This window comes from Melanotaenia boesemani, chromosome 9, assembly GCF_017639745.1.
Source record: "Melanotaenia boesemani isolate fMelBoe1 chromosome 9, fMelBoe1.pri, whole genome shotgun sequence".
In the NCBI taxonomy this organism is placed as follows: domain Eukaryota; kingdom Metazoa; phylum Chordata; class Actinopteri; order Atheriniformes; family Melanotaeniidae; genus Melanotaenia; species Melanotaenia boesemani.
The window spans coordinates 10146112-10164825 of NC_055690.1; the positions used below are offsets into that span (position 1 = coordinate 10146112).

Here is an 18714-nt window from a genome sequence, read left to right on the forward strand (position 1 = left end):
ATTTAAATGTGAAATATAATATTTTAGGCGGCGCCAAGCCATATGATTACATTTGATGAAAACAATGTCCACCCTGTAGTATATAAGAAGGTAAAACGTGCAATCTTTTTAAAGGAACTATCCAATTTTTGGCACTCACGGGCAGCTAAACTCACGTGTTAACAAGCGTATTCAAACACATACTCCAACTCTTAACCATTACGCAAAACTTCATTTAGTCTTGTGCTCCTTTTCTCCTTTATTTATTTATTTTAACAAAACGTCTATGAGTTTAAACCAAACACAATTCTTTGTTTATATTTTTGGCCTTTTTGATTTATAAATGAAAAAACATTCTTAGATTGCTGACAACATTCAACAGTTTGACTTTGTGTAACTGACGTCTCAAACCATCTATATATCGTAGTTCAGAGAAACAGAAAAAATTAAAAATATATATGAATCTCAATATAGCATATACTTTTAATAAAGTTTTCGGTTCTAAAATGTGTCTGAATGAACAAATCTTCAACATTTTCAACAAAAAATTAAACTAGATATGAACATAGATGTTATGGCAGGGGTGGCCAACAAAAGTTCAAGACAAAGCGTACCAAGATAAATTTTTGCATTCATCCTCTGATGACAGTCTGAACCAATTTTCCTTTCAATCATCATAGTAAACAACCCAACAATATAAAACTATTAGCAATGTTACTGAAAACCTGATATAAACATAATGTTTTAGTTTTGTGTGGTACTGTTGTGTCTGCTGTAGTTTGAGATTACTTAACTACTATATGCAAATTTTACTGTGTAGGTGCCACGCTGTGATAGACCAATAATCAGCAGCTCACAGCAGATTGGTTTGTGGAGCTCTCAGACCTGAGATGATCACTGATTTGTGCATTTCCTCCTCCCAACTACCTGCACACAGTTTGCAACATGACATACAATTGAATCATTGATGACTAAGAGTTTATAGAGGTGGGCTCCAACTCTTTTTTTATTAATTTTTCTCCTGTTTTGTTAGTCTAGGGGGAAAATTACTGGATTTTCTTTCACTTTGTTTCGGATTGATTTTCTCTTTCTTGCTATGATTTTGCTATTTGGGCCTTGGTCCACCCTAAAGCTAATTTATCTTCTTAAGACTTGTGATCTTAATTCTTGTAGATAAACTTTTAATTTTATTTTATTGCAATTTCCCACTGGGATTAATAAAGTGAATAATATCTGTTACATTTCCATTCTTTCTTTTACTTTAAGCTCAACAGAAACCAGATTAAGTCTTAACTCACTAAATAAGCACACATGGATGGTATTAAATGTCTGAAAACCAATTTAACATTTGTTTTAATTTGTTGGTCAACATGAATTGTTATAATAATTTAATAAGTTTCGGATCACACAAATGAAAAAAAGTACTGACATTTAGAAAGGCCTAATTTACTGGACTCATGTGTAGCGTTTAAAAGATCAAAAAACAAGCAGGAATCATCTGGACTATACTGACCGAACCGGGCCTGTGCATAGAGAATGGAACTGCAAAAGTTGTTGTTTTTCTCATTCATTTCTGGTACATCTTTAAAATAAAGTCTCACTCATTCAGAGAAGTTGGCAATAAAAGAGAACTCTTCTTGTCGTTTTCTGTTTGTTTTTTGCAAATCTGTAATCAATGTGTGTAACATGAACTGAAAAGTTATGCCAGATTTTAAACAAAATTGTAGATGTGCCTGGTAAAATTGACAATGATTTCATTGAAGTAACAGTTTTTTTCCTTTATGAATAAAAATTAAACAGAAGAATGATAGCAAATAAATACTGTTCATAATAGTACAGTGAACATAACAATGAAACAAACAAAGAACAGGAAAAAATATTGCAGCTGACAAAGAGTAACATTCTTTGTTAACATAAAATAAATTTAAAAAAATCATCCCTAAACATTCACTGTTGTCTTTCTTTTTCTCACTGCTCAGAGGATTTACTGTTTAATTTAACAGAATGTCCAAAATTAGAGCAGAATGTCTCTCAGTGCAACAGATAACATGATTTCCATTCAGCAAGTCATTACACTGCAATTTGTGCAGCTCGGTTATTATTTACCGAAGATGAAAGGAACTGCTATAAGAAATTAATGTTTAAAACATTAAGTGTCTCAGCAAGAATGCAGTAAAAACAACTTTCAGGCCCTAAAGGACAAATATGACTTGTCAACTCCCTATAAGTGCAACAAGACCATAAAAGAGGGGAAAAAAAACTCACAAATTTCAACACAAGAGATTTTTTCAGTGGAGAATCAAACTGTCTTTTTCCCCTATGTATCAGCCATGAACAAAAAGAGAAAAAAGGCAAGGAGAAAACTCAAAGGGCCACCACGTCATCCTTAGTAACACCAAAACCATCCTCAAAATGAACACGCACCAGATGAAGTAACTTTTCTTTGTGTTAATTTTTGAGTCTGTTAATTTGAGCTGAAAAAGAAAGAAAGAAAAAAAAAACAAACACAAAAAAAACAACAACAGACAAGCAAAAACACACACACATAATGGCTATATTAACTTTAAAATAGCTCAGACTTGGAGAAAAATGATCCTTCGCTCATTAAACCTTAGTAAAACACATTTCTGCAACTAACACTGCTTCACTTTAACTTCTTGGTATCACGCTGTGCAAAAATGACTCAAGGATTTCTCTTAGTGGCTTAGATACAGTCAAACAGCCTCGGTCCAATGAGTGCATGGCCCAGACCACAAGCATTTAGATATTTGTACAACTCTTTACTTTTGGTTTTCGGTGTCATCAAATTTGTACTAAAGTGAAATAATGAATATGAAATAAAAACTTCACAGCTTTAATTTGAGCACATTTACTTCCACACAGGGCAGACCCTGTTCGAGGTGTAGCCCACTTAACACACCATGCCCAAAGTTTATGGTTAAAAAGAAATCACACACTTAATAGATTTTTCTTGAACAATTGAGTGTTGTTTCCATATTGGTTTATGAACAGTTAACTCGTGGGCCTCAAGAGTAAGTCAGAGTTGCCCTTTAGATTGAGGTAGTTTTCTAAAACATGAGGAGTAGAGTTGAGTTTGCAAGTGGAAAAAGATTAGCATGAGATCCTAAACTGAAGAAATATATCACTGGGTTGGTTATCTGAGGTAGCCAGTTTACCAAAATCAACAGTTGGGTACATCTTCTAAAAAGCAGGATGTAAATAAGCAGCACAGGATTTGTGTAAACGCAGGAAATGATGTGTATACTAAAGAAACATTTTCTGAACACACCAACTCAAACTGCTGTTCAGGACTTAGGAAACAAGTATCTCTGGAGCGATAAATCAGGAATCCACCTCAATCAAAATTGTGGAAAGAGGAAAGTGTGGCATCTCCTCTGACAACATGTAACATACTTGCACTTGGAAATTTATGATTGCCAAAATAAATGCTATACTGTAATTAATCGATGGTTTCACTGTTACTGAAACCTTTGTGCTTACATTCAGAAATAAATTTTAAAGTAGTCTCAGTCCTACTTAGCTGCTGTCAACCTGATGGGGACCAGTCATCAAGCAAAGAATCAACAAAGAACTGAACTGGTGGCTGCAGGAATAATGTGGGAAAGCAGGTGCCGATGTGTAAGAGTCCAAAATTTAGGATAGCACTAAGTGGAAGGAGTTATACAAAAATACTTAATACAGAGACTTTTTTCTGCTGCATGCACATCCAATAACATCAGAACCTGCAAACATTGGGCACTGTATGTTTGAAAGAGCTTTATCTCAGATTATTTCTATAGTGGAGTAAAAATATCCAAATCAAAGCATGCTCAGCCACTTCACTGTGGTCACCATAGTTTTATTTTAAATTAAATATATTTAAGTACAAATAATTTAATGTCTTATTATCCAAGTACTTATGGTGCAGACTGTAGGGATTGTTCTATTTTACTCATACACAAAAGTTACCTGGTCACAAATTTCTCTCTGTTCCCCTTTGATGCAATTAAGTGGTATTTTATCTTAAAATGTTCAAAGCTTTCTTTTTGTTGTTTTTTACACACCAAATAAATAGTTGGCAGGACGCAAACTGTCCAAAAGAAACTACAGACAAAACCTGTTCACCATCGGATAATGGTCACCTGCAGTCACAGAGCATCATAAAAAAAACTATATATCAGCATTTAATGACAACCCATCTTAATTTTTCAGCCACAAAGTGACCGATTCTCCACTGAATGGAAAAAAAGAAAAAAAAATCATAGAGCAGCATGCTGTTGAAAGTGCAAACACACACACACACACACACATACACATGTCTGAAAGATCAGATGCACGCCATGCACATGGACACACACCCAGCACACACACAATTTGGCAAAATACTCCTCTGTAGTTTGAACTCTTTTTTTGTCCATGTGTGCTCCTCATTGGCTCAGTTCCTTGCATTCCCTGTCCAGGAAAAACTAACCAACAAACAAAAGAAAAAAAAAACCTAGAAAACCTCAAAGGAGGATAGGTGGGATGCAAGACTGTTGCCACAAAAATGGCAGCTGTGGTGTCAAGTGAAAGCAAGGGATTGATATCAGCTTCTTAAATTTGTCCTCCTTCCCTCCACAATTCATTTTCACCTCTTTTGTGGCCCAATGCTGATGAAAAGTAAGGCAGGAAGTATTTAATTATTTTTACTATTATTATTTTTTTGTTTCATTTTCTGAGCTGCTGGCAAACGGCGCACAGTGCCATGCCTCTCCACTGATCAGACACTAGAGGGCAGCAGAGACAAACAACCTGATGACTCAACACTACATCTTGAAATGACACTCACATAACACACTGGAGCCTCACAAACAAAGAATATCCACACCTTTGTTGAAAAGGCTCCAAAAGGTAGAGCCTTTTCTTTTGACATTTCCCCTGCTTAGCATCAGCTTCTTTCTCTTTCTTCAGACACATTCTTTTCCTCCCTTGTCTCCTCGTGCAGGTTTCTGTAGCGCCAGCTGCAGGCCAGCAGTAAAAAACAGCAAAATGCGATTCTCACTCGCTGCCTAGGCCATGTAGATGAAGGTGTTGATGTCTCCCTCGTCTCTCTTAATATACTTGTGCTCGATAAGCCATTCAATCTGCTCCTTTATCATCTTCTTCTGAGGCAGAAACATATTTTTCAAGATTTCTACCAGCTCCGTCTGCAGCTGGGCATTGCTGATGCGCTTCCTCATCTTCATAATTTGGATGATTGCCTCCTGAAGATGAAATACAGATAATATTACACAACTGACATTTCTTAATGCGCTATTACAAAAATAAAAATCAAATTAGATAATCTGAATGGTATCAGCACAGTTGTAACGAGTCTATCCAATGTGCGTAATCATTTTATAGTCGCTGGTCCTATTTATACATGATCTACTTAACTTTTAGGGCTTTGAGTCATAAACAGGAGGTTATAGGACAGTCAGTTTGTTTTGAAGATACAAAATGTTAATTTATGATTCAACTTAGAATGAACATTGCCAGGTTTGCTTTAACAAAAATTATTTATATATATTTTTAGTTATTATTCCCCTGGAACAGGTTTAATCTTAACTAATTAAAGTGACACAGGTTTAAGAGGATCAAACATCCCAAAAGAACAACATACAACATGTTTACTGAGTCTGAGGTCTGTGCATCTTCAGAACGAAGGGAAAAATAGTGAAATTCCTGCTACAACTGTAAACTTTAGTAGCAGTTATTTGATCAAAATACTAAAAGTTAATACATTTATCTCACGTGACAAAATTTAACATGTTACAGCTACAAGTTGTCCTCTACTTCCTTTTCCTTGACTTTTGAACATGTCATTTTAACATAGTGAATGTTGATGAACACCACAATGTCAGAATTTGATTAGGATATGACTTTTTGGCTAAATACAGAAGACTAGTTCTATATGTGTCATTAAACAAGACAAGTGCAGGTTACTTAGTCACTAATAACTGCATGCTGTGCATAGAAATCTGTTTTGAGTATAAACACACCCTAACAATGATGACACAGTGAGATTAACATCGCTGGAAGCATTAATCTTGTGAACACACTGTGAGAGTTGTGTTTTTGTACCTGAGTCCTGAGTATTCTGAGCTGTACAATTCCTTCATTCTCCTCTTCTCTCATTCGCTCAGTGGTCAGCTGCAGCCGACCAATCAGGTTGATTTTTCCTCTCTTCTGGACTTTGGAGTTTTTGCTGAGAAAATTATTAAACAAAGATACAGTTTATGTTTTAAGTTTAAGAGTTAAATGATGACTATGGAGCAGAACTGACATGCTTGTTAATAAATTTTACATCATATAAAGGGGCACTTCAAAATTTCACCAGAATTCAAGATTTTTAGGTAAGTTATGTATTTACTTAAAAAAAATCCATGTCATAGTAAAGTATGCGGCATGCTTTAGCCCCTAGAAACACCTTTACATACATAAGTGAGAAGTCCTGGTTGACGTAGAAAAGCGTGCCGTCCGTGAAGTCTTTGGGAGAACTAACTGGAGGGTCATAGGACAGCACTTGTCTCTTCAGCTTGGGGAAGGCAACCAGGGACTGCACAAACAGGACAGAGAAGCTTCAAAATGTAGGACAAAGTGTTACTGGAGTCTTACTTTTAACATTAATAATGCAGAGAACCTTATTAATGATACAGCTGTTGTTATAACTACTTTTAAAAATATCAAGAGAGGTAATATGCATACACATTCTTGTGTGGATATAAATGTAGACATACAATTCAGATTTTTCAGAAACTTTTGTTTAATCTCATCTGCAAAGATCAGGCTATATTTTCTAACCAATGAGTGGTGAAGAATTTATTAAGCTCCAGTTAATGTATTAATCATAAAATCTTTTGATGTAACTGGTAAATTAAAAGGAAATGTTAAATTCTATCCTTGCTCTGACCCATAGTGTTCGACGCAGCTCGGCATCAGGCAGCTCTGTGGCCAGTTTGAGATTCTCAAAGCTGATTCTCTCTCTGGGTCTCTGGTTCCAAGCAAACAACACGGCAAGTTGGAACGTTGTCACCTCCAGGTCGTACTGGCCCACCTCGTTTTTAAAGGTGATCTGAGCAGAGCGAAGAAGAAACGAATGAGATGATGAGAAAAGCAAGATGACAACAGGGGTTACTGTATCAGCTTATAATCTGGTACCCTGACATCTGATGATGAATGACTGAAATGCTAAAATAACTTCTACATGCCTCCCCATAATGATACCAGTATACACAATGAGTGTCTTCCTAGAATTGTAAAAAAAAAACATCTGCTGTACTAAAAATTTTTTAAATATTTTCTATGGTAAACAAGTCTTTTCTTTTTTTATGACTTAATTAAACAAAATGTGAGAGAAGACACTTAGAAAGAAATGACCAGACCACAAAAAGGGGAACGAAGAAGACTACGGCTGGACTTTAGAAGAAGAGGCATCAAAGACGCACTATGTAACTTTATAATCTTAAAACTCCATGTTCCAGACTTGTTTAATGGCACAGTGATATTATCTACACTTGTAGAGCAGCAGTGTCCGAGGCTGAAAAACCACACTTTGCAACTTATTTTCCGGGATGCCGTGTGACGTTGCAGCTAGGTTTTGCTAACAAGCAGATATCAACACACCGGCCATTTTAAACGTGCACCGTGGCTGATTCAGCAAAGAAATGCAAAGAGACTTTATTGGAGGAGAGGAACAGAAAGAGAGAAAGGGACAGAGCAAGAATGAAGCTAAGACTGTCTTTTACTGGCTGGAGAGGTCCACAGTACAGGTAGGATGTAAGATGGATGCTGAGTTAGCCGTGGATCTGCAAAGTTCTGTATTGTGTCTTATTAAAGTTTAATAATGGCTTTTTTATTTACTGTCTACTCACAATCCCATTGGACATGAGGTGATGCCAGTGGAGTTTACGGCCACTATGATTTCTTTTATAGAAGTCTTCCACCTCAGGAATCAGGTCCTCCAGCTCCGTGGGCAGCGAGACAAAAACCTTCTCACTGCTTCGTGACCACGCCCCAGCATTCAGGATCTTAATGTTCACACTGTCAGCTGCAGGAAGGAGGATGGACAAACGGCACATTTAAATTTGTCCTATCATCACGCTTTGGTGTTATTTATAAATGTGCCACATATTAGAAAAGCTTAATCTCTGGAATGGTGTGACCGCTTCACAGGTACAGACACTGAAAATGTTTTTAGATGTATTTGAAATGTAGCATTTAGTTATTCATTCAAATATAATTCCCAATTTTATTTATAAATGACAGACATTATTTGGTTTTGGAAAACTTTTGCATGATTTACAATGATAGAGTTTAAAACATGAGTTTTAATAAAAGCTGTAATCACAACATCAAACAGATGAGTCAAAACAAGCAAGGCTTGCAACACCCCAGACAGCTAAAAAATTCAATAATACAGATATTTATATTTGCACTAAAATCCTGAGTGAATAGAAACATTACATCTTCATCTATGTCATCAATGATGAAGGTGACAAAGTTTCCACAAAGAGGACATTTTCTACTGACTGCTGTTTGTACTGACTTGGTTTACATTGTGTTTCTGTTTCAGATACTAAGTGGCAGCCTGGTTTGTGTTTGTGGGTGTGTATGCGGTACCTGGCAGGGCCAGCTTGTTGTGTTTGTGCATCTCTTTGAAGACTTGATTGAGGTCCTCTGAGACTTTGATGTCCTGGAACATCCTGGCCAGCTTGTTCACATAATCAGCAGGCATTCCTACTTCCTACAATGAAAAACAAACATGTACACAGATTCTTACCACATATAGAAAGATTTTAACATAGGGGTTGTTACTGAAACTAAATTATGAGTATTTACTAAAATTTATGTCACCAAATGTACATCAATATATTTTTCAATTCCAATTCTATAACAGTGAGTGAGTTTTACATATGGGAAAAAGTTTTCTTTCATGTTACAGTGAATCTCTTGAGTATTTTATATTCAATTATTTCTTTGCAGATTAACAATCACAACAGCCATCTCCCAAAATAATAGTCTTTCACTTCATTTGGGTCTCCCCTAACTCCTCACTGCAGCTGACCATAAATGTTAATACAATGATGTATGTAAGGCTGTGGGTGGTAGAAATGCGGTTAGGATTATTAATAATCTGACAGCAAGTTAATAGTTCAAGACAGAGGATTTTTTGCTCACGAGAGGTTTGTAACTAAAACCAGTAATGATTTTAATGCTGGTTCTGAGTCTTTGGTTATAGCAATTTAAGAAAATCATAACTCACTCTAAGCCACTCCACCATGTTCTCTTCAATCTCACTGTCTGCTGAAATGTCCAGAATCAGGCGCCTGGTCAGGTGAGCCTTGTGATAACGCATAAACACATCTTTGTTCTGGACGTACTTCAACACCAAGAGCTGCAAGAACAGAAGAGAAACAAGTGTGGGAACAGGGGGATAAATAAGACCAAGAGGGATTGAAATGATCTAAAAACCAAAGCAACATAGCTGAACAACATAAAATACAAAGTGAGGCAAAGGGGATGAAGACCTACCACTTCTTTGAGTTTGAGCTCAATTTCTTCTGAGGTGAGTTTCTTGCTAAGGGGAGTTTTTCTCAGCAGCATGTCACAATAGTTTGCCAGCAGCTCAGGACATTTGGACTCTGGCTGAGTCTTCATACCCACACTGATTGAATAGGGATGTGCACACACATATTTACACAATAATTACGTCTACCAGTTTTGATCAATGCTTTAACACACAACTAAAACAGCACCACTCACCCCTTCTGCTTCATAGGCAGCTCCAATTTGAAGATTGTGGCATCATTGACAACAGCCTTATAAGCCTGGGGGGTGTAGAAACAGAAAAGTGAACTGAATAATGATTACCATTATTGTTGTAATAAAAAAACAACACAGTTGATGTTATGCTTTTACTCTTCCCAAAATAAACCACTTAGTCCTTTGTTCTGAAGAATGAAGCTTATGAAAAGAAGAAAAAAGGAATAAAGTCTGTCTTGTCCACACAAACTGAACCATAACAAAAACAATACAGTGCAATGCTAACAGTTATATTTTGACTGGTTTATAAATTATTTATCATTCATTCTCTCTACCACTTCGTCCATTACGGGTCGCGGGTAAGCTGGAGCCTATCCCAACATTAATAGGTGAGAGGCAGGGTACACCCTGGACAGGTCACCAGTCCATAGCAGGGCCAACACATAGGGGACAAACAACCATTCACACTCGCATACACACTCCTAGGGAGAATTTAGAGTAATCAATTAACCTAACATGCATGTCTTTGGATGGTGGGAGGAAGCCGGAGTATCAGGAGAGAACCCACGCACAACATGGGGAGAACATGCAAACTCCACAAAGGTTCGAACCTCTCCCCAGCCGAGATTCGAACCAGCAACCTTCTTGCTGTGAGGCTGCGGTGCTAACCACCACACCACCATGCATGTCCATTTATTTTTTGTGTCTGTCATTTTTGATAAGTCAATAACTTTAATAAGTCTGTAATTTCCATTAAAATCCCCAAACGGTAGTATTTACCATTTGTTTTGGTTAACCAATAGCTGAAAAGCTTACATATTATTACGGCAGATAAAATAGCATATTAACACAAAAGCTTTAAATTCTCTCATTTTTGGAGCCTGCTTTTCGATCAGTTGCTAATTAATAAATTCTCTAATCGTTCCAGTTTCATTCAGCCTTGTCAGAAGTTTTAAAAGTAAAGTGGAAGAAGTAGAAATGTTTGACATAATATTTAGAGACGGTAGGTTTGAACAGTGTTTGTGGTTGTCATTTTGATTTGTTGTGTACGGCAGGCTTAGCTCTAAAATAACTCGTGACAGGGAAGTAGAAGCATCAACAGAAGAACAGAACAGCTGGGCAGAAGCTAAATACCTACTAATGGATGATTCACATAATTCTCATAGTCATTTATTAGTTTGTATTGTTAGGGGTGATCACTTTGTTTTTTCTTTTCTTTTTTGTGCTGTGAAAGTCAGATTAACCAGACCTTATCTCTTGCAGTGAGGAAGCGAGGATCGTCCTGGAAAGCTTCCTTAACCAGCTTACTGAAGCGGTTAAACAACGTCAACAGCTGCTCCACGTATTTCTCAGAATCCTGGATGAACACACACACATTAGTAACGACTGAGCAGAAAAAGGCTGTGCTTTGCTGTCAACTTCGTTACTGTACGTACAGTAGTGATTGTCTCAGCAGCAGCCACCATGTCTGCTAGACCTGCATTGATGATATGCTCTTCCAAGTCTTTTAGCATGGGCTCGATCCCACTGGGAACCTTGTCCATCAGGGAAAACATCAGGTGCAGCTCTGCAACAAGAAAAGAAAATCAGTTGCACACAGGAGAAGACACATACTGGATAACATCAACAACATGAATTTCACAAACATGCAAATACGGACACTTAAGACTATGGAAGCTTTTTTAGTTTTACTCTTTGTATTTGTATTGCAGGAATATAGAGTCATCCTAGTTATTATTATTTTAAACGGGTCATTTTATGCTTATATTCTAGAACAAATACTCTGAAATCAGAAATAAACTACCAGTGCTGTAAACGCATCAACTAGTCTATGCATCAACTAGTCAACACATGAAGGCATCACCTGCAACCCATACTGCTAACAACTATGTAAACACTCCTAAAACAATGACCAAGTAAAAAAAAGAGAAAAGTTAATGTTACAAGAAGAAAAATTAAACAAAACAAAGCTAACATATCCACAGTGTACTTCAGAATCTGACTTTCCAAATGTTGGCATTGGGCCTGAAGGAGATTTTCTGCAGTCATCTTAAGTCATTAATGTGTGTAATCCCTTCCCCCCAGTCCAGTTAAAAGCCAACGCTCCGAGGCGCTACTTCTGTTTTTAAAGTGTAGTTAGCTGATGCTGAGGTAAAGACTGATGCCACCAGATATTAGTTTGAGTCCCACAAAACAGCCAAGATGACTATCTCCTTATCATTAACAAAAAACAACAAAAAACTTTAATGCTACCGATGCCACAACAGTGTAGAGATACTCACTGTCTGTTTCATTGTGTTTAATCATTCCTGGACATTCGGCTAAGATGGTCTCTTTGAAGGACGTCACCAGTGCATTCACACAACATTCCATAAGCTGAGTGGGCACACAAGAAAAAGACTACTGTAAGGAAAACACTCATATAAAATAAGTAACCAGGCATCACGTACATTTTAATGAGACTCCTGAAGAGAAGTCTCTCAGAATGTGACGTAATAGAAAACATTGATTTAGAGCAGCTTCAGGAGATCTTCATCATATATGTTAATGTTATGTCTTTGTATGTCATTTTCAGTCCAGTATAATCAAGCACTACTATGCTGTTCTATGATTATAAGCTGAATTTTATCCATTTATGTGACCTAAAAATACTGTAAATTTAAGTGGGAAAAAATTGGCTGAAGAAATTAAAAAGTGTGTTGTGTTGACACTTCAGATTACGTGAAAGGCACTTACTGCTTGAACAGAGTTACATTCACGGCGTGTCTCCAGATATCTTAGTGCTCTCTTCTCCTCTTCTCTCAGCTTTGCATCGGCCTGCAAGGAACCACAGATCAGCAAAAGTTACAAATACAAGGCTGTGAAATCACTGAATTAATAAAAACCAAAACATTCTTTTGTACAAACATTTTATGCTGCAATTTGTTTATTCCTCAAATCTGCCCCAAATATTTACAGATGTAAAACTAGTAATAATTTAATCCCAATATTTACTGCAAAACAGTTTTCTGACATTCTGCTGTCCAAAAACTCAAGATAAGCCTGTTTGCATGTCTTCCATTAACCATTCAATTTTTAACTGTTGTTTAAGCCTGAGTTTAGAGTGTGAAAGAGTTAAATTATACACGTGATTGGATGATAACACAGATGCTGTTAATAACATATAATATGGATGGCTTGCTGAGGAATATGGCTGTTCATCATTAAGTTTAAAAATATAAAGAACGTCCATTCGTTAATCAGAATATTCATTAGTGACACCTCAAATTTTACATTGACAACATCCTTCATACTAACCCTGACTCTGAATAGTAATAATAATTGTCAACATTATCATGTCTCACATATTTCATGTAATTCTGGACACCATTTTGTTGCAGGTAGGATGGTGCCTGTGTTCGGTAAAACCTCTCTGTGGAGTCCAAATAAGCTTTCTCAAAGTTATCCCTGTAGATCTGCAGCTTGTCATCTGGGTTAGAGCACAAGTTGACTGGCAGGAGAAAAGACAGAAAAAGGAGAAAATTAAATACAAACACACACGTCTCTACAATTTGGTATTTTTGCACACACTGAAAACAATGAATTATTGCAGTTTTTTGTTGTCTGTCTTACCGTACGACTCGCGTACACCTATAACTAGCTGCGAGTCAAATGCCTCTCCCAACCTCTCGGCGTGAACCAGCTTCATAGCACTATCTTGCAGGCGACTCTTAATGTTGGAAAAGATTGACTCGTTCCACGTGTCCAGCATCAGCTGTGAAAAATAAAGTGAACGCATTAACTGATGTATGCCAAATTCACAAAAATGGTAAATTATTAGCTACAGTTAATGTTCTGCCACCCACAAGCAATCAGATCATATTTTTGTATCATTCAAGCTTCTTAATTATATTCCCTGACCAACAATTTCCAGCTCAATCACCCTTTATTAAAAAACACCAACAACAAAAAAAAAATTAAAAACAGATAACCAATGAAAACTCAAGTGATCGCGCTCACATAGATTTAATAAAATATTAAGTGGTTAGTAACTTATGTTGTTCTCATATCCTTTTTAAGGTATGATGTCCTCTACAGTTACATTGCAACGCAGCTACAATTTGTCAATTTAATGTGTTCATCATCTTGAATCTGTTTTATTCTACCTTGTGACACATATTTTGCCTTTTGTTTTGATAAATGATTCCTTGGTTACATTATTTCACACCACTGTAAATAAATTGTGTTTTATTATAAATATCCAATTCCAAATCATTTGTGTTGCCACCCTTTTTCCCCTAGACTTCACAGGGGTCTTTACATACCTCCTTTCCATTTTTCTGCGTTTTGTTTTTCCCTCCTTCCTTATTATCTTTCTCTTTTTTCCCTTGTGCCTGCAGTTGCACAGCTTTCAAGCCCTCTCTTTAGAACTCAACATCTGGGTATGTTTCGGCTTTTTGGTCTCACCTTGCGTACAATGCTGTCTTCCATGTTAGTTTTCTTGTTGCTGCCTTGTTTTCCCATCAGTGTGATCTCCAACTGACAGAAAGGTTTAGGCAGGATGTCACACTGGGTGAAGAACTTCCTCCACTCTACAATGTAGGCTTTAAGCAGAGCTGTGTCATCCTGATGGCTCAGCACACGCTGCCATGACAAGAGATACAACCAAACGTTAGAGGTGGCACTGCTTCACCCATAAATACTAATCAAAGCTTGATGCACTATTTCCTGAAAAGCCTAAGATGATAACTTTTCACATGTATCAAACATTTTTTTAGAGATTTGCAAATGAAAGGAAGCATCTCAATAATGGTTCACAGACATTCAAGGGACAAATGTTTAAGTTATGAAGCTAAAAGTATTAGATGACCCTGCCTCTCACCTGTTAAAATACTGGGATAGGCTCCAGCTTACCAGAGAATGACAATAATCCTTTTTTGTGTGTGTTGTGAAAACATGCTTACTGTGCCCTGTTATAAAAAATCAATCCAGGATATCTGATATAAATCTGGTAAACATTTTCATACAAGTGGTTAAGATGCTTATTTAGACACTACGCTTAACCAGCCCTCTTCACCGGACATGAAAACAGCAAAGTTTTAGGGTACCTTACTCATGACAAAGAACACAGAGACAAACAACCACAAAGACATAAACTTACAGTTTGTGCTTGCTTGATAAAGTCGAGGATGTCTTCTTTGAGGGCTTGGTGGATTTTGGCTGGACCTTTATCATCCCATAGACAAACAGCATGGACATCTCTAGAGAAAGAAAATCATCCTGTTAGCTCATACTTAGGTGTGAAAGAAAATGTGTGTGTGATATAGCACATATAATATTTTAAGTGATATTTATAAAGTACTTTTCTACATCAGATGTCTCATAACACTTGACAAACAAACACAAAGACAAAAAATGCTAAATAATAACTAAATAAATAGATACAAGTGATAGATATAAAGTTTCAAAGACAGACTAGACTGAAAACTAACCAACAGACCCTAACCTGCTATTAGTGACATACAATAGTAGAGTTGCTGACGATCTTTAAAACTGGCATGTCCATATTTGTTAGTAAGTTTTCCGTCATAGTGAAAAACATGGTTTTAATTTCAACCCAACATCATCGTCAGACTGAGATGTCCTCTTGTATAACTTAGTTGTTCACATGAATACTGCCAACAACAACCTAGCAGTGACTGCTTAAGATAAACCCTTTTTATTTATTTATTATTTTTAGAATTTTTAGTTTATTTAAATTGTTTTATTTAAATTGTATTACTGTTGACTGTGTAGTAGGAAATTCAACTGTTTTTATAATGTTTCATTTGCATACATTATGTTTGTTATACTGCAGAGTAAATTAAAAGCCTTTATTAATAAAGCTGAGTTGAGTTGAGTTTTATCTCTGCATTTACATGGTTCCTTCAAATTATGTCAACTCAAACTCATATTACTAACCCCTACATAGCTCATCAGATGTTACATTTTTAAGATAAATTGGATGGCACATTGAGATCTAATTTAACCACCATGTTCCTGCTCTCATCATCCTCTTTCTTATAATAAAAAGAACAACTTCCTTTTCTTGATACTTTTACTCTCCACATTATACCCTGGACTTGGATGTTAAATCATTTTATCCAAACTACCCAGAATAACAAATTTGCCTCAGGTATCTGAACGACTTCACAATCGCTTAGTTCAATACATGAAAGCCTGCTTCTTAAGTATAAGGGCCACTGCATCTAGAGACAGAAATGTAAACAATTCTAAATAAAAAAGAAAGATAGTTTTGTGTGACCAAAACATCACAAGGGGTTGGGTAGGGGAACAATAACCCTAACAACCCAGGATGGCTATGTGGACCAAGTGGCATACAGGACCTAAATAATACGTAGCGCGAGTGACCCTTGCTGAGAAAACCTCCAAAGTTAGTTACTGTTGGATGAGGGCTACATTTCTTTAAGAACAACAAGAACTTTTGCTACATGTTCTTTAATATCTAAGATTAAAATGAAGTGTGCTTTTAAAGATAAGAGGCAGATGTGTGTAGCAGTTAAGCTAAACCAAGACTTTTTCCAATCCACTTTTTCCAATCCAAGCTGATGAGTTTTTACAAGTATCGCCTCTAATGTGTCCACTGAAATGCACTAATATGTAATACTGTTTTATATAAAATAACTATTGGCCATTCTGGCTTCAAAATCAGGTAACTGTTTTCAGGAAGCAGCAGCTGCATACATGAGGGCAGAGCAAAGAGCATATCTTACGAGAACAAGTCAAACCACTGTTGCTTGGTGACTGCCTCCTGTCTGAGCAACTTGAGGACGATGGGTCGCATCAGGTCCCACTTGTCCTCAAATTGTAGGGACCCCTTGTTCTGAAGGAGACATATGGTATGGTGGAGGAAGACGAAAAATGAAAAAAGATATGTGAGTAGTTGAAGCAAGATTATGCAAAAGACATACAGTACACGAAGACTGAAGATGCACAGGAGCTAAGATGCAGTATCATAAATGTTGCCACAGTAGAAAAATATTTTTTGTTGTTTTAATGTAGAATTTTATATCACATTGATTGTTTGGTTTTAAAAAATCTACATGTGGTTTGGTATCTGGCCTCTCTGAACTCAAGTTGAGAGTCTACTTAGAAAATTAGGAAAAAGAAGCGTTTAGATGACCGACAAGCGTATTTCTCATATGACACATCTTTTCAAATTCTTCATTTAAGGTAGTTCATACTCATCTTTACTCAGGTATTCTGATCCAAAAGCCCATGCTTGTACACACGTTTTATAATCTTGCACAAAAAAAAAGCAAAACCGGTAATAACAGAAGCTTAAAACCTTGAAATATAGAGTAGATTTAAAAGGTTACTATTCACACAACATAGGTTTGTAATAATGTGAGTGAACAGTTAGTGAGGTGTATTAGGATTGCTGATCAACATTAAATTCAACATAAACTTCAGCAAATCATCACCATGTTAGACATCTGTTTTTTGATGAAACCCTGTCACCCTTCACATGTTTCCTAAAAATAGTTGTCAATGTCACATCATAATATTATACTATATTAATATAATACTATTTACACAGGTTTACATATTTTGAATATCTCTTACCTTGGCTTTGAGACACTCAAAACTTTGAAAAAAAGGGTTCAACACATATTTTCAGGGGAGTCCTTAGTGTTGTTTGTGTTAATGGTAGATATAAAGATTTTTGACATCTCAAAACTATCTTTAGGTTATTATTTATGTTATCTATTTTCTCTGTGGTTTGAAACCCTATTTATGATTCAAAAAGTGTGAGACAGCACATGTTAAAGCATGAACACAGCAGTGATCTTATCTGGGTCTCAGAATTGTATGTGCCACCGAGGCTAAGTGTCAAACGGAAGAGGCCGCTTGTCAAAGCTACCTGTCCTGTGATTAGCTGTTAATGATTTTACTGCCCATTTGAGATAGAATCTAAACAGTTTACCAGACCGCAGACCGCAAAATTTGGGGTTCAACCGATACAAATTAAGAAGGCCCTTTGAGACGCAGACATTACATTTTAAACGGCTCATGTCGAGAGCTTGTCAAAATAAAAGCTAGCACGTTAGCAGCGTTTAGCCAAAAGGCAGTAATCACGATTCTGCTGCAGACGTGAAGGGATGTACGGTGTCGAGCGTTTATTAACCTCCGAACCGTGTTTCCCCTGTTTTCCAGCAGTGGCTCAAGGGCTGGATATTGTTTTTGTTTCTCTATGGTTCGCCTTAGCTGAAATGCCTCTACTAGGTAATAGGTTTGTTTTGCTATTGGCTCAGAATTTTAGGAAACAGAAGAAGTTTCCGTTTGAAAATTCGTTGTGTTATATTTAGTTTTAGGTAGTGAGGCACATATAATTTGGGGTAGCAGACCCCGGCATAACACCATCGGGTTCCAACAACGGCAGCGGTGGCAACTGTGACTTCAGTCGCGCCTATTTGTGTTTTTATTACAGAAATGCTATTACTACAAAATTCGCGTATAAGCCATAATACAGAAAAAAATGTACCAAGAGTTTAACTAAAACTATAGGACAACAAAGAGCCTAAATCTGCACGTAAACATTGCTATATTCAACTGCTTCTTACCTTTAACAAATTAGACGTCGCCATGTTTCTTTAACTTATCACCTCGCAGAATATCGCGAGACAGGTGTTCAGGACTATGTAATGACGCGCGCGCGCGCGCGCGCGCGCGCGCGCACACACACACACACACACACATATATATATATATACATATATATACATATATATATATATATATATATATATATATATATAGTTTTGAGTGTTTAATTGTCTGTGTGACTAAATCATGAATGTAGCATAGCCAACTGGTCTGTGTGTGACCAGTACATCAATGGTGTGATGCAGCCAGTTATACAGCATTTATTTATTAAATCAATAAGTCATACAATCACAATTTTACTTAAGT

At 36.6% G+C, this 18714-nt stretch overlaps 1 protein-coding gene across 2 annotated transcripts; it reads right to left on the reverse strand.

The window, feature by feature from the left end:
* Positions 1–442: 442 nt before the first annotated feature.
* On the reverse strand, positions 443–18393 carry LOC121645656 (cullin-5-like). Of its 2 annotated transcripts, none has more exons than XM_041994237.1 (19): positions 18366–18393; positions 16515–16624; positions 14903–15002; positions 14209–14385; positions 13375–13516; positions 13107–13252; positions 12499–12579; positions 12045–12138; positions 11199–11329; positions 11012–11119; positions 9763–9827; positions 9532–9664; positions 9263–9394; positions 8620–8743; positions 7872–8047; positions 6911–7072; positions 6438–6556; positions 6082–6205; positions 443–5222 (listed from the first exon to the last, which is right to left on the reverse strand). In XM_041994237.1, the coding sequence occupies exons 1-19, from the start codon at positions 18387–18389 to the stop codon at positions 5028–5030; spliced, it is 2343 nt and encodes a 780-aa protein (XP_041850171.1). In that variant the 5' UTR covers positions 18390–18393; the 3' UTR covers positions 443–5027. The 2 variants fall into 2 exon arrangements, with proteins under 2 accessions (XP_041850171.1, XP_041850172.1); XM_041994238.1 differs by lacking the exon at positions 18366–18393 and adding an exon at positions 17368–17480.
* Positions 18394–18714: the final 321 nt, after the last annotated feature.

What these genes read in the sequence shown, in the direction of transcription:
- LOC121645656 (XM_041994237.1), bottom strand. Translation starts at nt 18,389, where the DNA reads ATGGCGACGTCTAATTTGTTAAAG. An exon ending in CAGTGGTTTGACTTGTTCTC is followed by an intron (nt 15,003 to 16,514) that starts GTAAGATATGCT and finishes TTCTTTCTCTAG; the next exon opens with AGATGTCCATGCTGTTTGTC. An exon ending in TCAGAATACTCAGGACTCAG is followed by an intron (nt 5,223 to 6,081) that starts GTACAAAAACAC and finishes TTTCATCTTCAG; the next exon opens with GAGGCAATCATCCAAATTAT.